The sequence below is a fragment of the Schistocerca serialis genome, chromosome 1, assembly GCF_023864345.2.
Source record: "Schistocerca serialis cubense isolate TAMUIC-IGC-003099 chromosome 1, iqSchSeri2.2, whole genome shotgun sequence".
In the NCBI taxonomy this organism is placed as follows: Eukaryota; Metazoa; Arthropoda; class Insecta; order Orthoptera; family Acrididae; genus Schistocerca; species Schistocerca serialis.
This window is the reverse complement of record NC_064638.1, coordinates 372,174,908-372,198,440: the sequence shown is the minus strand read 5'-3', so window position 1 is coordinate 372,198,440 and position 23,533 is coordinate 372,174,908. Positions and strand designations below refer to the sequence as shown.

The 23,533-nt window shown below is 38.2% G+C and overlaps 1 protein-coding gene across 2 annotated transcripts in view; it reads right to left on the bottom strand.

The window, feature by feature from the left end:
* LOC126470659 (myoneurin-like) overlaps positions 1-22,517 on the bottom strand; it is a 136,209-nt gene extending 113,692 nt beyond the window's left edge. For both annotated transcript variants that reach the window (XM_050098656.1, XM_050098648.1), the window contains exon 1: positions 21,742-22,517. In XM_050098656.1, the coding sequence (XP_049954613.1) occupies positions 21,742-22,290 (549 nt within the window). In that variant the 5' untranslated portion in view covers positions 22,291-22,517. The remainder of the gene's footprint in view (positions 1-21,741) is intronic.
* Between the last annotated feature and the right edge of the window lie 1,016 nt (positions 22,518-23,533).

Genomic DNA, 23,533 nt, shown 5'->3' with positions numbered 1-23,533 from the left:
AACTGCCAAAGTTGACGCACACAGTAGAGAATTTAGTAATCTATGGAAAGGCATAGATGTTTTAAGGACTGAATTTGACACTCTAAATGGTAAAGTTAAAAATTTGAAATTAGATTTAAAGAAGGAACTAACAAATTCTTTACACATTCAGGTAAATCAAATGTTTGCTGAATTAAACCAAAAACAGACTAATAATTTTCAGAATTTGACAAAAAAGTTAGACTTGAATATTGAGGAGAAATATAATAGTGTAGAATTAGGGATTAATGAAAAGTTAGGATCACTGGAGGATGTAATGCCGTAAAGCAGGGATGGCATACTTTGAAAGAGAGCGTTGATAAGCATAGCGAATTAATGACTGTCATTCAATCGCAAATTACAGGTGTAAGTACACAAGTATACAGTGCAGAAAGAAGCTTCAAAGAGAAGATAACAAGCTCTGATGTCATAAATGTAAGTAGTCTCAAGGAACAGGTAGAGGAAATTATAGAAAGAAAAGTTACCAAGAGAATAACATCTGCGAATGTGTCGCCTATGGCTTCTTCCGAACTTACTAATACCAGAAAGGTCATAGATGAACTCTGGAAAAAATTCAAGCTTATCCAAGACAAAGTAGAAAAAGAGAGTATCTTCACCTAATGCTGTGTTAACTAGGGAAGTGGTGACTGATTTGCAGTGGGGAGACTTTCAAAAGAAGTTTAAAGAGTTAATATCAGATCCATGGGACCCGGGCGGAGTCATATAACCCCCAGGGACATTAATGTTCTGAGTTAACAGGCGGAGTGACGACCATCAGGTCCTGAGTTGTTTTCGGTGTTCCTTCTATAATAGTTTTTATGCACCGGATTCCTTCAAAATCTTAAGCTACTCTACCATCCCAAATTCAAAAATAGTACGGAAAAAAAATGTACTAACTAGCATTTGTGGTTACATCATCCCCAATGATTCCTGGTGGAGGATTTCCTTATTCCATTCAGTCAAACTACTAACAACCTCTGACTCCCTATAAAATCTCTCGGGGGGGACTAAAGAAGCTTCTGCATACCTGTTTCTGGTACTACTCTTATGTACCCTGCATGAGCACGCATGAGGTAGGGAACTCCACAGTGCATTCGCACCTACCTGTCCCCAATCCGGACTTGTCCCGACTTTGCTCGGCTGCAACTTGAGATGGAAATTTGCACACATGTTGTCTCCGATCTCCGTCATTTGGCACAGCCTTGGGACAAGATATATTAAGTGTGCCTGGTCAGCTCTTATCTCTCTCAGTTTTGACTGGCACAGTCTCCATGTATAATTAGGTCATATTTTTGCTTGGACCTCGGTTTCGAGTGGTGAGGTCTCCACGTATAATTACGTCATATTTTTGCTTTGACCTCCGTTTTGACCAGCGCGGTCTCCACATATAATTAAGTCATATTTTAGCTAAGAATGATCTTCGTATATAATCTCTTCACCAGTTTCTTTGCAAACCTGTGTGTAGAGGTCTTGGTAAAATCAATGTTGTCAATTTTGTATGTATTATTGATATACAGTGTCATTACAATGGCTCCAACACTGGTTTTCTTGAAAGATGCCATGTAATCCTTTGATCGGTCACATATTTCTAGGTAAATATGGAGAACCATATCCTGGCGCATAACTTTCAAAATAATTTCTGAAGTCATGAGAATACAGTTTTCATACTGAATGTAATATAATTGGACCAGAGTTCCAATTTATATTTCTTGACGCATATTTTTCTGAGTGAACTGAAGGAAATATTAAGTTCGCAAAACATACAATATTGGATGACTAATTAAACAACTGTGATAACATTGTATATAGATTTTCTACTTTGTACAGAATATTTTATACCTTTTATGAGATTTGATGTAGATGGGAGGGTTTACATCAGTTTTGAAAGGGGTGGGTATTGTGGATAACAGCATGATTTACGAGAATGTCTGCTTGTGTCTCTATGTGTGGATGGATATGTGAGTGTGTGCGAGTGTATACCTGTCCTTTTTTCCCCCTAAGGTAAGTCTTTCCGCTCCCGGGATTGGAATGACTCCTTACCCTCTCCCTTAAAACCCACTTCCTTTCGTCTTCCCCTCTCCTTCCCTCTTTCCTGATGAGGCAACAGTTTGTTGCGAAAGCTTGAATTTTGTGTGTATGTTTGTGTTTGTTTGTGTGTCTATCGACCTGCCAGCGCTTTCGTTCGGTAAGTCACCTCATCTTTGTTTTTATACAAAATTACATTTATACGCAAACATTAAAATTACAGACTAGAAACATGTCGCGACGTGAGAACCGCCAGGTATTTTAGGGGAAGATTTGTGTACACACGCAAACATGTACACATATGTATATGCATATAAAAACTACGACAGTTCTACATTGTAGGTACAAAAACTGTGACGATTTCACATCGAGCGAGTATACGTAAGAAGGAGGCATGAGTAATGAAAGAGCACGCAAGCAAGATTGGAATTAATCGTGATGCTTATTTAAGAAAAGTCAGTGTAGCAAATACTCTGATAAATTGATGAATAGTAGGATAGTGAGACTTGAATTGTAGGTAGACACAGTATATACTAAGGGTATAGGAGTTGAGAAGTAGAGGACTCCAGGGATTAAATGATGTATTATAAAAGTGAATGTGAAGTGTAAAATAGATTTGTAGCTTTACCAGGAAATACTTAATTGTAGTATACATAGAAATGTATACTAGGGTAATGAACCATGGGGCCTACTCATAAAGGATAAAGGGGGCGTACCCAGCATTGCTACGTATAAAGGGCAGGCGTACCTACATGGAAATAGGATGGCCTGTGGCCTGAGAAATAGGGATATTGTATAAAGGGGAGTACCTACCAGAACGGAAAGAGAAAGTGCTCCAAAAGGTCAACCCACATGCAAGATATAGGTACTGATCCTAGGAGAAGGGGACAGTATCATGACAGAAGTCACACATTTTATAGGGATTATTCTGGTAAGTCTGAATTCTACGCACAATGAGCATTATTACATTTTATGTTAAGTTTACGAGTGTCAAAAGGAACACTTTCAGGTTCCCTAGAGTTCCTGCAAACTACAATAGATAATGAATGAGTACACACTTAGAAGAGGTAGTACAAAAAGTGAGTACAGAAAACAGATTACTCATGAGTCATGAACACCTGGAGTTTGCGATTGGAAAAAAAAGACTGTTCTTGATGTGAAAAGGATATATATAAACCTATGTAATAAATGTGTACTCTTAAAATGTGAATTGTTATTATGTGTGATATTAATGTACATAATGATTATGTATAAAATATTGCGTGTTCGATCTGAGCAGGAGGATATGTAGTGTTTTGAGAAATTCCGCATAAATTCTAGAACCACTTGGCCTTCTACCATCTTGAGCACACGATATTTTAAATATAAGAGTGAGAGAGCCTATCTATGGCGCGTCACCTGTATGTGTGTGCAGGTCCGACGTGTGTAGTGAGAAAACAGTAGACACAGCAGTCAAACGGCATCGACAAGTACTTGTCGGTCGCACCAAGGAAATTGTAATGAAAGAACACGGCAGCCCCAAGGAACTTCTGTGTTATTCTTTAACTATTGTAGTGATGAAAAAAACAGTTGAGTTGAAAAAAAAAAAAAAAAATTTTTAGTAACTTTTTAACACAAACGTGCTAGAGGCAAGACTTGTTCACGATTTCCGTGGTTGTTGAATCAACAATGTGGTAAATGTATCTTAATTTGTGTCTAACGTGTGACGACACGGGTGAGTTACATGAAGTCTAATGTTTATGTGAGAAATGATAATTTTGTTCTTTATGGAAGTTGAAATACACCAACAGTGAACTAAAAGTATTCTTCAAGTACCTACTTATTTCACGAGGAGAGACAGAGAGAGAGAGAGAGGGAGAGAGAGAGAGAGAGAGAGAGAGAATCATATATATTTCTTTAAATAGCATCATTCTTCGGAGACTGACGTAGACGGCTATCCAGAGAAGAAGATCGGTTGTGCACACCAAGTAAGTCTACGCGTGGAAAAGAAGTGAGAAGGTTGCAATCCAACTTCACATATTCTTGTCGTCAAAAACATTGGAGCGGTTTGTACAGTAGAAATACAATATATGTTAACTCACTTTTAATAAGACCAGGAAGAGGAAGTACAGAAGATAAGTTGCTTTTCACTGCATCCTGCGGGTTCAACCGTGAACATATTCTTTTAGTGGATGTGGTACAACATACGCTTTTTTTGATCAAGGAAAAAGGAAGTTTTACAGCATTATTAAGAAACATGGCATTAAGAAACTGACGTTCTACAGAACGGAGCGTGAAATGTCAGATCCCTTAATCGGGCAGGTGGGTTAGAAAATTTAGAAAGGGAAATGGATAGGTTAAAGCTAGATATAGTGGGAATTAGTGAAGTTCGGTGGCATGAGGAACAAGACTTTTGGTCAGGTGAATACCGGGTTATAAATACAAAATCAAATAGGGGTAATGCAGGAGTAGGTTTAATAATGAATAAAAAAATAGGAGTACGGGTAAGCTACTACAAACAACATAGTGAACGCATTATTGTGGCCAAGATAGACATGAAGCCCACGCCTACTAGAGTAGTACAAGTTTATATGCCAACTAGCTCTGCAGATGACGAAGAAATTGATGAAATGTATGATGAGATAAAAGAAATTATTCAGGTAGTGAAGGGAGACGAAAATTTAATAGTCATGGGTGACTGGAATTCGAGAGTAGGAAAAGGGAGAGAAGGAAACATAGTAGGTGAATATGGATTGGGGCTAAGAAATGAAAGAGGAAGCCTCCTGGTAGAATTTTGCGCTGAGCATAACTTAATCATAGCTAACACTTGGTCCAAGAATCATGAAAGAAGGTTGTATACATGGAAGAACCCTGGAGATACTAGAAGATATCAGATAGATTATATAATGGTAAGACAGAGATTTAGGAACCAGGTTTTAAATTGTAAGACATTTCCAGGGGCAGATGTGGACTCTGACAACAATCTATTGGTTATGAACTGTAGATTAAAACTGAAGAAACTGCAAAAAGGTGGGAATTTAAGGAGATGGGACCTGGATAAACTGAAAGAACCAGAGGTTGTACAGGGTTTCAGGGAGAGCATAAGGGAACAACTGACAGGAATGGGGGAAAGAAATACAGTAGAAGAAGAATGGGTAGCTTTGAGGGATGAAATAGTGAAGGCAGCAGAGGATCAAGTAGGTAAAAAGACGAGGGCTAGTAGAAACCCTTGGGTAACAGAAGAAACATTGAATTTAATTGATGAAAGGAGAAAATATAAAAATGCAGTAAATGAAGCAGGCAAAAACGAATACAAACGTCTCAAAAATAAGATCGACAGGAAGTGCAAAATGGCTAGAGGACAAATGTAAGGATGTAGAGGCTTATCTCACTAGGGGTAAGATAGATACTGCCTACCGGAAAATTAAAGAGACCTTTGGAGAAAGGAAAACCACTTGCATGAATATCAAGAGTTCTGATGGAAACCCAGTTCTAAGCAAAGAAGGAAAAGCAGAAAAGTGGAAGGAGTATATAGAGGGTCTATACAACGGCGATGTACTTGAAGACAATATTATGGAAATAGAAGAGGATGTAGATGAAGATGAAATGGTAGATACGATACTGCGTGAAGAGTTTGACAGACCACTGAAAGACCTGAGTTGAAAGAAGGCCTCCGGAGTAGACAACATTCCATTAGAGCTACTGACAGCCTTGGGAGAGCCAGTCCTGACAAAACTCTACCATCTGGTGAGCAAGACGTATGAGACAGGCGAAATACCCTCAGACTTCAAGAAAAATATAATAATTCCAATCCCAAAAAAAGCAGGTGTTGACAGATGTGAAAATTACGGAACAGTCAGTTTAATAAGTCATGGCTGCAAAATACTAACACGAATTCTTTACAGACGAATGGAAAAACTGATAGAAGCCGACCTCGGGGAAGGTCAGTTTGGATTCCGTAGAAATGTTGGAACATGTGAGGCAATACTGGCCCTACGACTTATCTTAGAAGAAAGATTAAGTAAAGGCAAACCTACGATTCTAGCATTTGTAGACTTAAAGAAAGCTTTTGACAATGTTGTTTGGAATACTCTCTTTCAAATTCTGAAGGTGGCAGGGGTAAAATACGGGGAGCAAAAGGCTATTCACAATTTGTACAGAAACCAGATGACAGTTATAAGAGTCGAGGGGTTTGAAAGGGAAGCAGTGGTTGGGAAGGAAATGAGACAGGGTTGTAGCCCATCCCCGATGTTATTCAATCTGTATATTGAGCAAGCACTAAAGGAAACAAAAGAAAAGTTCGGAGTAGGTATTAAAATCCACGGAGAAGAAATAAAAACTTTGAGGTTTGCTGATGACATTGTAATTCTGTCAGAGACAGCAAAAGACTTGGAAGAGCAATTGAACGGAATGGACAGCGTCTTGAAAGGAGGGTATAAGATGAACATCAACAAAAGCAAAACGAGGATAATGGAATGTAGTTGAATTAAGTCGGGTGATGCTGAGGGAATTAGATTAGGAAATGAGATACTTAAAGCAGTAAAGGAGTTTTGGTATTTGGGGAGCAAAATAACTGATGATGGTCGAAGTAGAGAGGATATAAAATGTAGAGTGGCAATGGCAAGGAAAGTGTTTCTGAAGAAGAAAAATTTGTTAACATCGAGTATAGATTTAAATGTCAGGAAGTCATTTCTGAAAGTATTTGTATGGAGTGTAGCCATGTATGGAAGTGAAACATGGATGATAAATAGTTTAGACAAGAAGAGAATAGAAGCTTCCGAACTGTGGTGCTACAGAAGAATGCTGAAGATTAGATGGGTAGATCACATAACTAATGAGGAGGTATTGAATAGAATTGGGGAGAAGAGGAGCTTGTGGCACAACTTGACTAGAAGAAGGAATCGGTTGGTAGGACATGTTCTGAGACATCAAGGGATCACCAATTTAGTATTGGAAGGCAGCGTGGAGGGTGAAAACCGAAGAGGGAGACCAAGAGATGAATACACTAAGCAGATTCAGAAGGATGTAGGCTGCAGGTACGGGGAGATGAAGAAGCTTGCACAGGATAGAGTAGCATGGAGAGCTGCATCAAACCAGTCTCAAGACTGAAGACCACAACTACAACAACAACGACAACAACAACAAGAAACATGAGCACCTAAACACAGCACTAAGCATGTTCAAGATATCAGATGGTACCTGTGAAGAAATAATAATAGCGTAAGAACAGTTTAAGCCCTGACTGTCATAAAAAGCTGTCTCTCTTCTCTTACCACCTGGTGTATGAGAGAGCCAGGTTGTCGATCTTCCGTAACTGCCTTAGGGACCACATTTGAGAGTTGGTCATAATTCTTTCATCCAACTCATTTTTGCTGTATTTCCTCAATGCACTGGCACCAATTGATGAATCCCTTGGTTGCTGTCACATTATTTTTCAGAAGAGTTTCTGCAACTTCTTTCATCAAGTGTAAGGTTTTGTCAGCTTCTGTCATGCTTGAATTATCAATGCGGCACTATGCCAAAGATTGAATATGAGACTGTGTCATTTCCCCATGACGTTGGATCTGTTGTTCAATTGTTCTTCCACTAATCAGACTTGCTGCTGGTTGTCAGCAAATGTTTTCTTCCGTTTGTAATGAAATTTGTCCCACCTAATGAGCTTCTCTACATTGTTTGTGAACCAATGCTTTGCTGTGTTGGCTAAGTAAAAGTACACATCTGCCAAATGCATGACACCCCATCTGTATTTGGTGACTCAGTTGAATCCTTTCAGCTATTTCATTAAATTCCGACTGGCATCACTGGTAAATGCTGATGGATGCCTGATGTGTGGCTGACTTAATGCTAGTTTGAAACCCAACGGTCTCCTAAATATATGATGTACTGTACACACATCTGTATACGAGAAGCTTTCACATTGCCGATTTGGAGCCACAGTGATGTACATGTTTTGGAGTACCTGGCATATCTACCAAACAATGCCACATTGTATCAATGAAGTACAATGCTTAGAATGAATGTTTATCTCAAACACCACAGTACAGCGAGAACAGAACTGAATCCCCAGTCGGAGAGTACAACTATTTCAAACATGAAACATTCAAAAATACACAAAAAGAAGACTTTTTAACTACCTTCTAGAAATGATATATACTAAACAACAAACAATTACTGGTAGTTGGGTTTGATCTGCTTCAAACCAGTCAGAGATACTAGGTTACTGCACAAGGCAAGCACAGATTGCAGTAATATTATGCATTCTTCTGCATGTACTGTATAGATTGCATTTTTCTACTGCAAGATTTACATCCACACCCATAGTCAAATCCACTGTGAAAACCACTTCCCATTGTATCAGTTATTAGAGCTTCTCCCCATTCCATCCACATATTAAGTGCAGGAAAGATGATGGTTTAAACTACTTTGTGCATCTTGCAGTTAGTCTAATCTTGCTCCGTACTGCAGTATATTCCTAGATTCATCACTTAAAGCTGGCTCATGAAATTTTGTAAGTAGGCTTTCTTGGTATTATGCGTGTATCTTGAAGTATCTGACATTCAGTTTCTTCAGCATCTCTGTGACACACTCATGGGTCAAACAAACCTGCGACAAGTTCTTCCTACTCCATGGCGTATCTGGACGGCATCCATGGGTAGTGTTTTGAAATAAAACAGTTCTGGTTGCAGGGAAAACAATACTTTTGTTGAAGCATTTCGCCCTTCTAAGCAATCTTCAGAAAATTTTAATGTACTGTAGAATTTGCATTTGTCACATCTATAGAGACTGTTGTGTTTACCTTAAACACACGGGGGTCATCTGAAAAAACACTGCTTGCATAGAACCATGATTACGGGTTTTGAAACCACATAGCACAATCTGTGCGTGAAGCAATAACTCATTGCAATCAAACTGCAAAATCATCAAGCTCTTTGAAAAGAATTATTGCTTAGTGAACAGGTTGTGTTACACAGCAGTCAAAACAGTTTTTCTTTTTAAACCTGTGGCCATAGGTGCTGACCTTCTTTGCATACATTCAATGACCCCTGTTAGGCATACTTGGTACTGGTGAGCAATATTCTAGGATGTGTTGCATGAGTGTTTTGTAATTAATCTCCTTTGTTCCTTTTAGAGTGATCGCATTGCCCTAGTAGTCTACCAATGATCTGAAGCGTGCCCCCTGCCATACCCTACATCTGTGCCTATATGACTGTTTATTCTAATCGTAGGATACTATGTTGTTCTCATCTTGTGAAGCACACGGTTTTACATGTATGAACATTAAAATCAAGTTGCTAATCTTTGTATCACGCTGAAATCTTTATCATAATGAATGATTATTTGTGCAGCTTTTTCACACAGCACTTTGTAGATAACTACACCATCAGCAAAAATGTCTGGAATTGGTGTTAAAGTTGTCTGGAAAGCCATTAATATACAGCTACCATGAGTCACCATCCAAGATAACATGCTGCATTCTCCCTACCAAGAAATTCTCAGTTCAGTCACAAATTTCACTTAATACCCTATTCACTCTTACTCTGATACCCTCAATTTCTAACAATCTTTACTTATGGCCAGAAATTCTTTGACTTTGTGAGATATTTCAATAATCGTATGCTGCTGAAGCTTTCACATATTGCCCTCTTGACATCTAGGCAGGTTTTATTCAACACCACTCCATCTAGGGCCCTACACTCTGTTTTACACTTAGTAAGATATTTTAGATACGCATGTTACACAATGCATAATTTTTGTTTGTTTACATAAACAAGCACATAACCATGTGTTCCCATCTTTGCTAGAACCAGTCATTATAATGGTCTCTCACTATAATTATCTACTATGAACGCAATTCTTACAAGCTAGCATTTGCTCAACAAAGTGGATCACTAAACCATGTGCAGTTGTGCACTGCACGTGTGATGTGATGATACGTCACACAATAACTTTCATGAATAAGATGATAAAACAAACAGAACTGAAAGAAAATAACAACTGCATTTATATTGTTCAGTTTACAAACCCAGTTAAATGATTAGTAATATAATTTTCCCATCTCATTTTTCTTCTTAGTAACATACCAAATAAAAATGTTCTCTTTACTGTCCAAGAGTAATAAATAAATATTACAATCACTAAGAAAAAAGTGTCTTTCCAGAATTTCCTGCAACTTTTAGTAGTGTAGCAGTGATAATGCAGGTGAAGAGATATGAGGAAGGCATAGTTAGTGACTTATCACAGCTATTTACTATGATGATATACATTTCAGATACACATATTTGTCACTGTATGTAGTTGGGTCAGATAGTATATTTATTTTCAGTATTAGTTGCCTAATACCGCTTTCAAAAATGATCAAAAGATAAACAAATATAAAAATAACCATTCTCAACCAATGTTTCTCTCTCTCTCTCTCTCTCTCTCTTTTTCTTTTTTTTTTTTTTTTTTATAATTTGTATACTCTCATCGAAATTTAACATAAAAAAAATTACAGAAAGTGGACATGTATGAAATAAATGTCAACTCTTATATGTATTAATCCTAAGGTTAACTGTAAATAGCTACACATTCACGAGATGGAAGAAAGCCCAGGCCACACCCATCTAAAGAAAGGGCAGGAGAAATGATCTTCAAAACTACCATTCAGTATCCTTACGATTGACTTGTTGCAGAATCTTAGAACATATTTTGAGCTCGAATGTAATGACATATCCCAAATGCAATGATATCTTCCATGTTGCCTAGCCTGGACTCCAGAAACATTGATAATGCGAAACCCATTCAAACTTTTCTCACGTGGCACCCTGAAAGCCATGAATCATGGTAGTATAATTTTCTTCTTTATTTTCTAGAATTATCATCCGTCTTTTCCCCACAGCCTGGCCATCCAGATTACCTGATCTTAATCCATGTAGCTTCTGGCTGTAGCATTATTTGAGTGACATTGTGTTCAGTTCTCCAATTACAATTGCAGCTGAAATGAAAACATGCGTCCCACTACACATTCTGAACTTGACCCCCGAGACACTCTGATCTGCTGTGTGGAACTTGCTATTTCTTGATTTCAACTTGTGGCAGTAAATAGGGAGAGCAAACTGAACATATCTTGCACCAGTCTCAGGACAAGTCAAAACCAATGTTGTTTTGCTTTCATGTGTTTTTGGCTCCAGAACAATCAAAAGTCAATGTCTTTTGACTTTTATGGAATTTTTGGTCCTGAGACAATTAAAAATCAATGTCATTTTGCTTTTTATTTGGTTTTTGACCTCAGGAGAGTTAAAAACCGATTTTTCCCACCTGGTGTTGTATGACCTTGTTGTGGAGGATAGGCTTACCTTACTAACCGTGCCACAACTGTCGATTGCTGAATTTATAGACAACCTCATTTACATTAAGACACTTAAGAGTGCCATCTACTGACGAAATTTTCCAAAAAAAATTTGTTCCACGCCATTTCTCCCTGCGTCAATAATACGCTGTTCAAATGTGACATCATTCTGAGTAGTGGTTATTTTTCTACAGTGTTTTGAAACTGGAACTTTAATTACAGACACTTCGGATATACAGGATGTCAGAAACAGACAAAAAAAATTTTAAGGGTGTTGCAGTGTACGTTGTGCTCAGAGATAGAAAAAAAATTATGTGCTTTGCCACTTTCAATTTAATGAGCACTAAGTTAACCAATCAGGTTGTTGCACACACAAATTCAAGTAGACTGCCAGATACAGTGTCACCAAATGAGTTCTTCGTTTAGTTTCCTCAAACTGGCTTAAACATAGCTTTTGCTCATCTAGCTTAAATTTATCACTTCTGAAAAAGGCACATTTTAACTGATTATGAGCATTTGAACAAGTGGTAAATAACCGCTGCACAGATGTCTGTGCATTACCACATTGCAGCATGTGCAAGAGCTTGAATTTGCACGAGCAACAACCTGGTTGGCTGGCATCAGTGCCAATAAAATCAGAAATGGCACACTGTATCAATTTTTTTTAACAATTATTCTCAATCCAACTTACCCTCAACACTCTTACAAGCTTTTCAGACTGTTCCTGGCCTCCCTGTACCTAAACCCTCATAGCACCCAGTCCCTGCAATTCCGACCTTTTCCATCTGCCACATATCCCAAAACTACCTCTCAACATCTCAAAAAGAACAGAACTTATGCAAACACAAAACACTGCTGTCAATCTGCTTCCCAAAAATTGCAATCCTACAGAAATTTCAGTCCACTCCAATGGCCTCACATTAAGCCCCTAACCCAAATTCAATAATGCTGAACTAGTCAAAGACCTAGTCTCCATATGTCAATACTCTAATGTGAACAAACCCCACCAATCAAAGCCAACCTAACCTCAACACTGAAGCTTGCCTCTATCAATTCATACCACCATCCAACTGTACCCCTCCCCCTTTCCCACTTAAGTATCCACTGCACCAATTGCTTGTTGCACAGCCTCCCATATGAAAGATAAGACCCACTTCCTTCTCTAATTCTCAACAGTCCCTACCCCATTATCACCAAGATCCCTACTCATTTTTGGTGATGTCACCTCCTTACACACCAGCAGTACCTCCCCCAACGTTCTTCCATTTCCAGAACCACCACAATATTAGTTATACATCTAACTAATTATATCTTTGTACATAACTATTTTTCCTTTGAGGGAAAAATATATGAACAAATCTGTGGCATAGCCACGGGCATCTCCATGGCACTCTTCTGCATCAACTGGTTGATGGAGCATGTACAGGAAACTATCCTAGCCTCTCAAAAGCCCAAGCCCTTTGTCTGGTTCTGGTTCATTCACGGTAATTTCTAGTCCCACACAGCCTCAACAGCTTCGCTGCAATTTGTTTCATCTGATCCTCCTCAGCCCAATGTGCCATTTTCTTGGACATTGATCTCCACCTCTCTGATAGCTCCTTCCGTACGTCCGTCCGTCCATATGAAGCCCACTAACCATCTACAGTCCCTGCATTTTGATGGCTATCATTCCTCCCACCACAAAAAATCACTCCCATATAATCTGGCTACCAGCAGACAGTGCATTTGCAGTGATGGTAGTTCCCTATGCCAGTAAGCTGAAGATTTCAAGTCCCCATCCGGACAAAAGTTTTCCAAGTTTCTCTAAACTTCTTAAGACAAATAACAGGATGTTCCATCAAGAATGTCCACAATGTATATCATATTTTCATCAGTGTCTAACTTTATGTGAACTGGTGATGAAAATGCCTTTCAATTATTATGTTTTTGAAATTATTGTAGCCTCAGTTAGATGCAGTTTTATACAATCATTTTACATCCACTGCTGGATAAAGGCCTCCTCTGGGCATCTCCAGGATTACAAGTCTTTCTTTTATATATATAAAGAGAACACAAAATAGGGATGTTCCAATATTATACTGGGCGAGTCACAAGTTTTTCCCCCAGTTTCTGGAGGGTACTCTTTAGATTATATGGAACAAAAAATGTAAATACAATAATGGGATTGAAAAAAGCAAATAGTAATTAATTTAAACAATTTTGTAGCAGTCTCTTGCATTCAGAGTGGATTTAAAGCAAGTGTTCAAAATTTCCTCCCTGCATCTGAAGGCAAAGATTCGCACAGGAGTGAAACACGCGAGTAGCATTTTGTAATTTCACATGGTCGTTCCTTATTAACGTTGTGGAATCGAAAATGCATTGCATCAATTCTTCTTGTGTTTCCACCTTAACTTCGTACACAATGTCTTTCATCCACCCCTGATGCAGTAATCTAGGGGTGTTAAATCTGCAGATCTGGCAGGCTGGTTGGTAGGACCCCCGAGACCTATCCATTGATGTGGGAATTGCTGATTAAGATAAGCTGTTACCACATGGTGGGAATGTGCAGGTGCCCCGTCATGCTGGACATACATGTGGCATCTTGTTTACAGAGGAACATCTTCAAGAAGCTGCGGTAAGTCTTCTAGTAAAAATTTACCGTACATCTGACCATTTAAATTTCCCACAAGAATAAACGGTCCCAGTAACTGGTCACAAACACCACCACACCAGACATTGACTCTGACTCTTCATTGAAATTGAGATACTACTGTGGCATGGGGATTTTTGTCTGTCCAGACATGCATGTTGTTGATGCCGTTTCTTGTAAAGGTTGCCTCATCACTGAACATTACGAAGCAATAGAGCTGCCGATTTCCATTTAACCAGTTATAAAAGTGTAAACAGTTGGCACAATCATGTGGCTCTAAATGGTGAACTTTCTGCATATGAAAAGGATACAGTCCATTCTCATGAAGAATTCTACATACCTTAGATTGTGAAACATTCAATCGGGTAGCTAGACATCTCATACTTGAACGAGAACTGCACTCTACTGAATTAAGAATGTTTTCCTCTTCTTGAACATCACGATGCCTTTCGGAGTGAATACAAATACTGGGAAGGGTACCAGTTTCTAGCAATGTTCGATGTGTTCCACTAAATGTTTTGGCACCCGGAATCCTATGATTAGGATACTGATGGTGATATTCGGCAACAGCAGCTTTCGCATTACCATCACAGAAGCCCAAAATGTTCACCATCTCTCCATACTCCTGTTATGAAAACTTGTACGGCATCGCAAACTGTACTGTACACAGGAGACAACAACAGTAAACAGTGACTGCAGTATCAACAAGTGGTTGTTAAAACATACTACTAGCTGCAGTTGTCTACCTAAGATTGATCGTGTCTCCTGTGAACACAAGTGTAGTGTTCCCACGGCATGTTTCGAAACTCTGTTGTAGCTTCTTTATTATGAATCTGACAACATTACTGTATTTACATTTGTTGTTCCAAATAACCTAAGGAATAATCTCCAGCAACTGGGGAAAACCTCGTAACTCACCATTTATAGCAGCCACATTTTGTGTTTCCACAACCAAGCAGCCCCAGATGAACCAATAAGTCAGAAACTTAATTTTTTTTTTATTATTGAAAGTTGGCAATAACTGTACTTAGCCAATAACTTTGTATATTATCTTGATAGGTAACACTTATCTTGTTTACAGTTATGTAGCTTTTGTAGTGTGCTGCTGACAGTGGGTATGCAGCCAGATAAAGTGTGGCACGATAAATAACAAAAAATCCTATGAAACCAATATCAACATTCAATTATAAAACATGAAGTGACTCTTCAAGCTTTCCCGGCGGATGTGTTGTAAATAGTCTTCACGGGTTGGCCGCCGGATCACGTTGTGCAAATTCATTAAGGAAGCAATACATATCCGTACAGCCGATAATCTCATCAACAAGGATACGGGATTTCAACTGAGCACAGCCTGGAACCCTGCATTAGTTGCTATTAAATCACAACGTGAAGATCAAGATTCTTCGGAAACAGGCCTGTCATAATAATGGCCTAGTACGGCTGTTGGTGAGTAACGTCTGGTCGCACTTGACAAAGGCAGCGTACAATGCACATGTGGGAGAGCCACTCTGCGATTTTTGGCAGAGGGAGTTTGAATAAGGCAAATCACTGCGCATGTGTGATTTCTGCAGCTGCGCATTCTTCACGCACATTCTAAAAACGGGGCATCAGTGTGCGGATACTGTCAGTCGTACCTAGCCACAAGCAAAGTTGAACCACCTGAAGATGTCGGACAGCTGCCTCGAGGAAATATTGTGGAATTTGCACAACGTGATCCGGCGGCAAACCCGTGAAGACTACTTATAAAACATTAAGTTCCCAATTCATGTGAACTGCAGAACACTGTGTTTATAAAATCCAGCAAATACCTTCCTTGCCACATACACTACCCATTCACCTGATAATACACCCCACTTGCCTACATTTTATCTTCGTTACATCCATAATTACATCTTTCACTTCAGTTTGTTCCTCAATTTGTATCTCTGTTTATCTGTCTCTCCCAGTTTTTCAATACCATAACACACTCTTTGTACATGTCTTGGCCAAAAAATGATTCAGAGGACCAATACATACATAAATTCACAACACACATCTCTCCATTGCTAAATAGGCGTATCTCAGTTTCTGAATGGTTTTCACATTAAAAATCCATATCTAACCAACACCAAGCCAACACTGACAAATCACACTGCTTGTTAACTGTTTCAGAGACATTCAAATACTTCTTTCAAAAACTTTGTTCAGATTGTCAAAGCCAAGCCAGGCAATTTCAATGTGTTGTCTTTCAGTTTCAGTAAAATTAAATTTCTAGCTGTTTCAGATATGTTCCACTGAATGTATTTCTACTTCTTTTTCCAGTTTAACGAACTGAAAATTTCTGCTAGTGCTGCTGGGAATAAATTTGATGATAACGAAATCATCTTGCCCAGTTCCTCCTCCAATTCTGAATTTCTGCTATCCAGGTTAAGTGTGGCAAAGATTATAACAAGTTGAACTGACATCTTCACCTTCAAACAATGGAAAATCCAGGATGGAATAATGACAATATTATGAAAAGGATAGTTTTCTACTCACCAAACAAATGTGGTTTTGAGACAGGCACAACAAAAAGACTGCACACACAGTGTGTCCGGCCCCGGCAGGCAGCCAGTGACAGTGGTTGTGTGTGTGCGATTTGTGCTTGTCAGTGTGTTTTCTACTTTAGAATTAGTCCTTTTGACTACAGGCTGAAATGTGTAGCAGTCTCTTTGTTGTACCCGTCTGCGACTCAACACCTCCTCTACTTCATAAGTAGTAACCTATTCTTTTCATATATTATTGTGAACTGATATCTTGTCTTTCAAGGGCTATACACAAAGATTTTATTGAAATGAAATTAAAAGCATTCTTAAGTATATTACTCCCAGGCAAAGTGGTAGATCATATTCCTAGTTTACATTACTTCATTCACGGCTTGCAAGTGTTTGCTGTGCTTAATCCACAAATAAATCCTATTTGCACCTCTGTCAGATCAAAACTCATTTTTTTTTCCTTAGTGGTTAATGCTGTTTTTGGTTAATATCTTGTGCATTATACTATGTTTTTCTGCTTAGTTGTTACTGATTCAGGAATTGGCCAGCTACTACTAATACCTGGTGTAACAACTTATGAGAATAGTTAATATATTGGTCACAGACTCAACAGTAAGTAAAGCAGGTAGCAGACTTCAGTTCAATGGGAGAATACAAGGAAAACATAGTTTACGAAAGAAATTTCCTATAAAACACTTGTGTTCCCTATCCCAGAATTTTGTTAAAAGTCTGTGATATTCACAACAAGTAGGACTAAGGACTAACACAAGATGTTAAATTGATATGTAGAGGGGCGTCACACATCATCACAGGTTTCTTGGAATCACAGGAGAAGGCCATGGAAATGCTGAAGAACAAGGACTATGAGATCCTTCAAGGTATGCGGTAACTGTCCTGCGAAAGTTTGCTAACAGAGTTTCAGAAACCAGAAACTAAGTGAGAAATCTAGGAATATACAAGGGTCCGTAACACTTCTCCAACAAGGATAGTGAACAACACATTACACTAATTACAACACACATACAGGCATTTATTTAGTATTCCATATGCAAATGAACAGGAAATACCCTGTGCCGCACTTTTCACAGTGGGTTGCAGAGTATGAATGTAGACAGACATAGGTGGTCAGGTCTAGTTTTCATTTAATGCCTGTGAAATGGAAGAGTAGAGAGTTGTTTCAGTTGCTCATCATGCTTTACAGCATCACTCAAGAACCTGAGTGCTTGCCACACTACATGGGCTATTGGGATCCTCCCAACCGATATTAGTTTCCCTGAACTCTGGGGATAGGAACTTGCCCTACAACAGATCCTTGCACCTTGGCATCCTCCTGGACTTAATCTCTGTTAACTTTGTTAAGTCCCTAATTGTAAATTGCATGTTTCATAACTCTTCATACTAAACTGTCTTTACTTTTCATTATATCCTTACCATCTCTAGACTGAAGCTACTACAGTGTTCACAAATGAAACATTTCTGACTTGCTGTCTCCAATTGCCCCCCCCCCCCTTCCCGCTCCCTCACCTGCACTATAGTTGGTCTCCTTCCATTCTGGGGTCTGAGAGACTTGCTCTCCCTCTTTCACCTTCCCTAAACCATCCCTTTCTCATCCATGAGGAAAGAAAAATTATTTCGATGTGTGTCACTTTTACTTCCTCAGGGATGAGGAAACGCGCGTGTGTGTGTGTGTGTGTGTGTGTGTGTGTGTGTGTGTGTGTGTGTGTGTGAGAGAGAGAGAGAGAGAGAGAGAGCAACACTACTCTTTTTCTCTCTTGAAGGTACATACTCAAAAGCACTTCTGCTTCATAATTTATTAGTTATTTCTTTGAATGGGTTTTCCTTTGATAGAATTATATAGTAATAAGTCCATTTCTGATACTTACTGCAACAAATTATGTCTTAATAAAATGAAAAGGCATTAAAAACTGCTAACCACACTGCTACAGTCCACAGTACCACTCAGTTGCTAAGGTTTGCACTGACTACAACCGAGTCATAACAACCCATAGTCATTCGGCTTACATCGATTCCCCTGCTCCCTTTAAGTGCCCGTTACGGTACAGAGAACACAATGCATATATTTTTTTAAGTGATTCAGCTAGCGTTTATTTGGAACTCTTTAATGAAACCAAAATTTACTCAGAGAGGATACGCCAAACAAAACAAGCAGTAAAAAGCTGAATCTGCTGGTAAGTGTTGCTGAAAAATAATATTAAAGTAGATCTGCAAAGCACTACAGCATCACCGGCACGAAGAAACTGGATATTCTATTTTCATCTGTAATGAAGTGAATGTAGTATCAATAAAATTAAGACAAATTTAATACACTGGAAACCTTATTATGCATTTTTGTCCTTCAAAGCTTACTGACAGCATGTCAAACAAAAAGATATGGAAGGAAATCCCGCTCCACTGGAGTAATGATCCATGATCCACTTTAGTCACTGTATTTCAGACATATCATAGAAGTAAGACTTACTGATCATTATCTTCATGCTGAACGTCACTACATTTTTTCTTCAATCATATAGCCTTTCTAAATCAGTGCTGTGAATTAGTCTTCTTTAACTTTAGCTTCCTGTTCTAGCAGAACCATATAGTATCAAATGTGCTGCAAATCAGTTGTTTAAATCTTATATCACCAACAAAAAGTAAACAGTATAACCCAAATCCACTTTAAACAAAAAAAATAAAAAATAAAAAAAAGAATCGACAAACCCGGGTTAGATAATGAGTGGCACAAACTCAGTAATAAGCCCTCGATTCTTCCTAGTTTTTATCAATGACCTTTCATTAAATCCTCTAAATATGTATTCTGTAGTACTCGCAGATGGTACAACAGAATAAAACAACTGAAAGACTCCTCTCTATGCTCCTCAACCTTAAACTGTTGCTGAACACCACAAAAACAGCTCATATTTCTCTTCTAGCCACCCAGGAACTATCATACTACATGGAACCCTCGCAAATTGACGACACGTTAATTGCAGGGATAAAGTTTTTAAAGTGTGGTTTACCAGCTCACTCCTCGTCAGGCTCTACTAAGCATTCAGATTCCTCAGGTAATCGTGTGATATAAACACACTAAAAGCTTTGTATGACAGACTTGCACTCTCAATGTCCCCTTTTGCGGGGCATCTCTGAGAAAAATTTTCTTTATGCAGAGAAAGGATAGCAAAAATAACAGAGTACCAGTGATATCAACCACTGAATTTATTTTCAAATAACTTAATACATTACTAATCTCCTGTATTTATATACTCAGAACCGTTTACTGCAGTGGGGGAAAAACTGTATCGGTTTCCAACAAAGAGAAATCAACAACCATGACACATGAACCAAGTTAAACATAATCTGGTGAGCAAAAGACAGAGGGTAAGTCAAGATAGATTGATAAATATGGGCAGCCTACTCCTCAACAAACTAGCCATTTCAATTTTAAATTAAATCAATACCTTTAAAATGATAATGCTAAAGCAAAACACTTTTCTTCAGTTGATAGGTACCTGAAGGCAAGCTTGCATGAACTAAATGAGTTCCCCTTTCCTCCACATAATTCATATCTTAAGAAAACTTTATCCTAAATATATTTGCTATACATTCATCAATAGTGAGTACAATTTCTTTTTACTTTTGAATCTTGTTCTAAGCCTGTACAGACATTCCAATGTAAGATGCATTAACGAAATAAGTATGTATGCATTTTTTTATCTTTTTGTATATCAACATATGTATAGCTACATACATACTCCACAAGCCACTATATGATGTATGGCAGTAGGGTACCCTTGCTTCTCATTCCATTTCCTGTTTCAATCACAAATGGAGTGAGGAAAAACTATCTATATGCTTCCCTATGAGGCATAACTTCTTCTCACCGAGCTAGGTGCTGCAGTGGTTAGCACACTGGACTCGCATTCAGGAGGATGATGGTTCAAATCTGTCTCCGGTCATCCTGATTTAGGTTTTCCGTTATGTCCCTAAATCATTTCAGGCAAATCCCAGGATGGCTCCTTTCAAAGGGCACGGCCGATTTCCTAATGCGAGCTTGTGCTGTCTCCAATGAATTTGTTGTCGACAGGATGTTAAACACTAATCTCCTCCTCCTAACTTCTTTTATATAGTCCTCACGGTCCTTACACAAAATGTTTGGATGTAACAGTAGAATTGTTCTGTAGTCAGCTGCAAATCTCAAGTCTCTAAATTTTCTCAACAGTCTTCTACAAAATCAATGCAGTCTTCCCTCCATGGAGTCCCCTTTTAGTTCACACAGCACTTCCATTAATACTCAGATGCTGACTGACCATACTGGTAGGAAATATAGCAGCACACCTCTGAACTGCTCCAATGTTTTCCTTTCTTTCAACCTGGAGGCTATCCCAAACACTCTAGCATTAATGCCCTATATGCAGTCCCCTTTATAGATAAGCTACACTTTCCTATAATTCTCTTACCAAGCTGAAGTTGGTCATTTACCTTCCCTACAATACACCATTGTGTGTTTTAATACTATATCTCATAGTCACTGTCATTTTTTTCATATGTTTGCAAAATTTCAATGTCTATTTCCAATTGTATGCTCTTAACGAAAACATTGCTTTACTGATGCAAATACTACACTTTTTTTGTCAGATTCTTTACAATTTTGTTATTTTGCGTTTAGCATTTTTTGTCATCAGCCTCCTCTCTCTGTGGAAACACAATATAAGGCTTCTGTGCTTACTAAAAATATAATAATAAATATTTCCTGGAAACAGTAATTTTTATTCACATTACATCAACCCGGAAACTGTTGGAACTATATAATGTCAGAATGAAACTTATTTTATTTGTGATACCACTACAAAAACTTAAAATCATCTTATTAAGAATGGCTTTTATTAATAGCAGTTACTTGATATGAAAGCACATTGCAACCATGAAACAATATCAATACAGCACAAATCAATGTGGATAAAATAATTATTCCTCATGCTTCTCTCAAAGGTGTGAGAATTTAACGATATGGTGTGAAGTACACTGAATCACAGAGGAAAATGCATGCATAATTATACTCATTCCATTCCTTCTTGAACAAGCTAATGAATTCTAGAACAATATTTATAACACTTCAGTGAAAGGAAAATAAAAAATACAGAAACTTATTTCATGCAAAAAGTATACTATCAATATTGACGTATATTAGGCATTTATGCATAAACTACTCATACAGTATGCTCTTTACACAAGTATTGTCTTGCTAAACGCACCTTTTCTGAAAGAAATTCTTCCATTTTTGGAAGGCTAAAGTTCATTAATTCTTCTTCAAAAAGTACTTTGTTTATATTCACTGCCACAAATAAGGTTGCAGCCTTTAGTAAGATAGGCAAATTATACTTCTCACTCAGGTCTCTGACAGACAGACAATTTGTTACATCCAAATGCCTGTCAAGGTAATCGGCGCAGTAGTTTTTTAACTTTCCAACTAGAAAATGATTGGCCAATCTCAACAATTCAGAAACATTGCTTTTATTAATTATGACACAACCTGTATACATATAATTCAACAAGCTCTGGAATATCTCTGAACTCTGGCAGGTGACTGTTAAACGTTCTTTTATTGATTTATGAGTCTTTAGGATTGATTCGAAATACTGTGAACATGAAGCCAGTACGTTTCGGTGTGCTCGGAATTCGGTTCCTCCCACGTAAAGAACAATATCACAGAACTTCCCCTGATCCCTCTGAGCTTTCAGCTTTTCCAGAACGACATTTGCGTGATCGTTTTCTGAGAAATTCATTGAATCGTCTGCAGCCATTATTTTAAATGTATTTTAAACCTTGCATCAACGTTTACGACAGTAAACAATAATTCCAGAGTATGATCTGGAAACCTCACCAGAATGATCTAATTTTTAAACAGCAATCTTCATAGATTAAAGACATAAAATAAATATCCCTAGACAGTATTGACACAAATAGCATCTCCCACAACTTCGAACGAAGCATATTTAATTTTGACACTAAACAAGCCGCCAATCGTACAACACGATATTGACGTTAAGACAAAGATGCTATACCGAAGACCCAACTTTTTTTAGTTCAATATGACTTTTATTTTAAATTTTATCAGATGTGACAATGCAGTAAGGTACAGTTTCAATACAAAGTTCAGAAACAGTTGTAATAACACACTTCGGATAATCCATTGGCCTTTGAGAAATTACAATGTTTAATCATAAAAGGGAAATAATGCTAGGCTTCAATCGTTACTTTTGAATGTCGTTTCTCCTTTCAACTATTCTATGGGCTGGTTAATAACCGTAGCAATCAGAGCTGACTTGCGCCTAGTCCACGGATGGCGAAAAATGATGCACGCTACAAAATAAATTTTCAGTATTATTTAACTATTTTTGGTTCATTGAAGAGATAATAAAATTTATACCAGGCACAAGCTGCCTGCATGCTGACAGACGCAGACAATTTCTCTGTTTTCACTATTCAAGTTACCACGGAGAGACCAATTCATACTGAGCGTCCCGTCCCGTCCTATCCTGTCCTGTCAAAACAATGTACTACAATGCATTTTAAATGGCGGCACCCACTCTCGCCGTCCCGACGACATAATCACCCCATTTGACCATTTACATAGGGGTCCCAAAATCGGATTTCGAAAACCGATTTCCCATTACCATTTCAGGATGGTCATATAAACACTTCAAAATCGATTCTGGAAATCCAGGTTTACTTGCTGGTTTTCCATTTACGCATTCGATTTTCGCTCCCATGTAAATGCAACCGCTTTTCAAACGTTCCTGAGCTGTCAGGTTTCGTCTTGGTTTTAAAATTTTCGGCTAATATGGACAGAGTAGCTTTCTGTATAGTGAAGGATAAGTAGAAATATTAGACTGCAGCTCTTTGCACCTCGTATAATTGAAGACAAATAGCGATTGTACTGACTAAATCAGAAAATGTAAAAGCTGTTTTCCAGGCGTCATATTTAACTGGGCCAGCAAATCCACTTAAAACCTTACCATGTAAACACGACAGCGAAAAACGGTT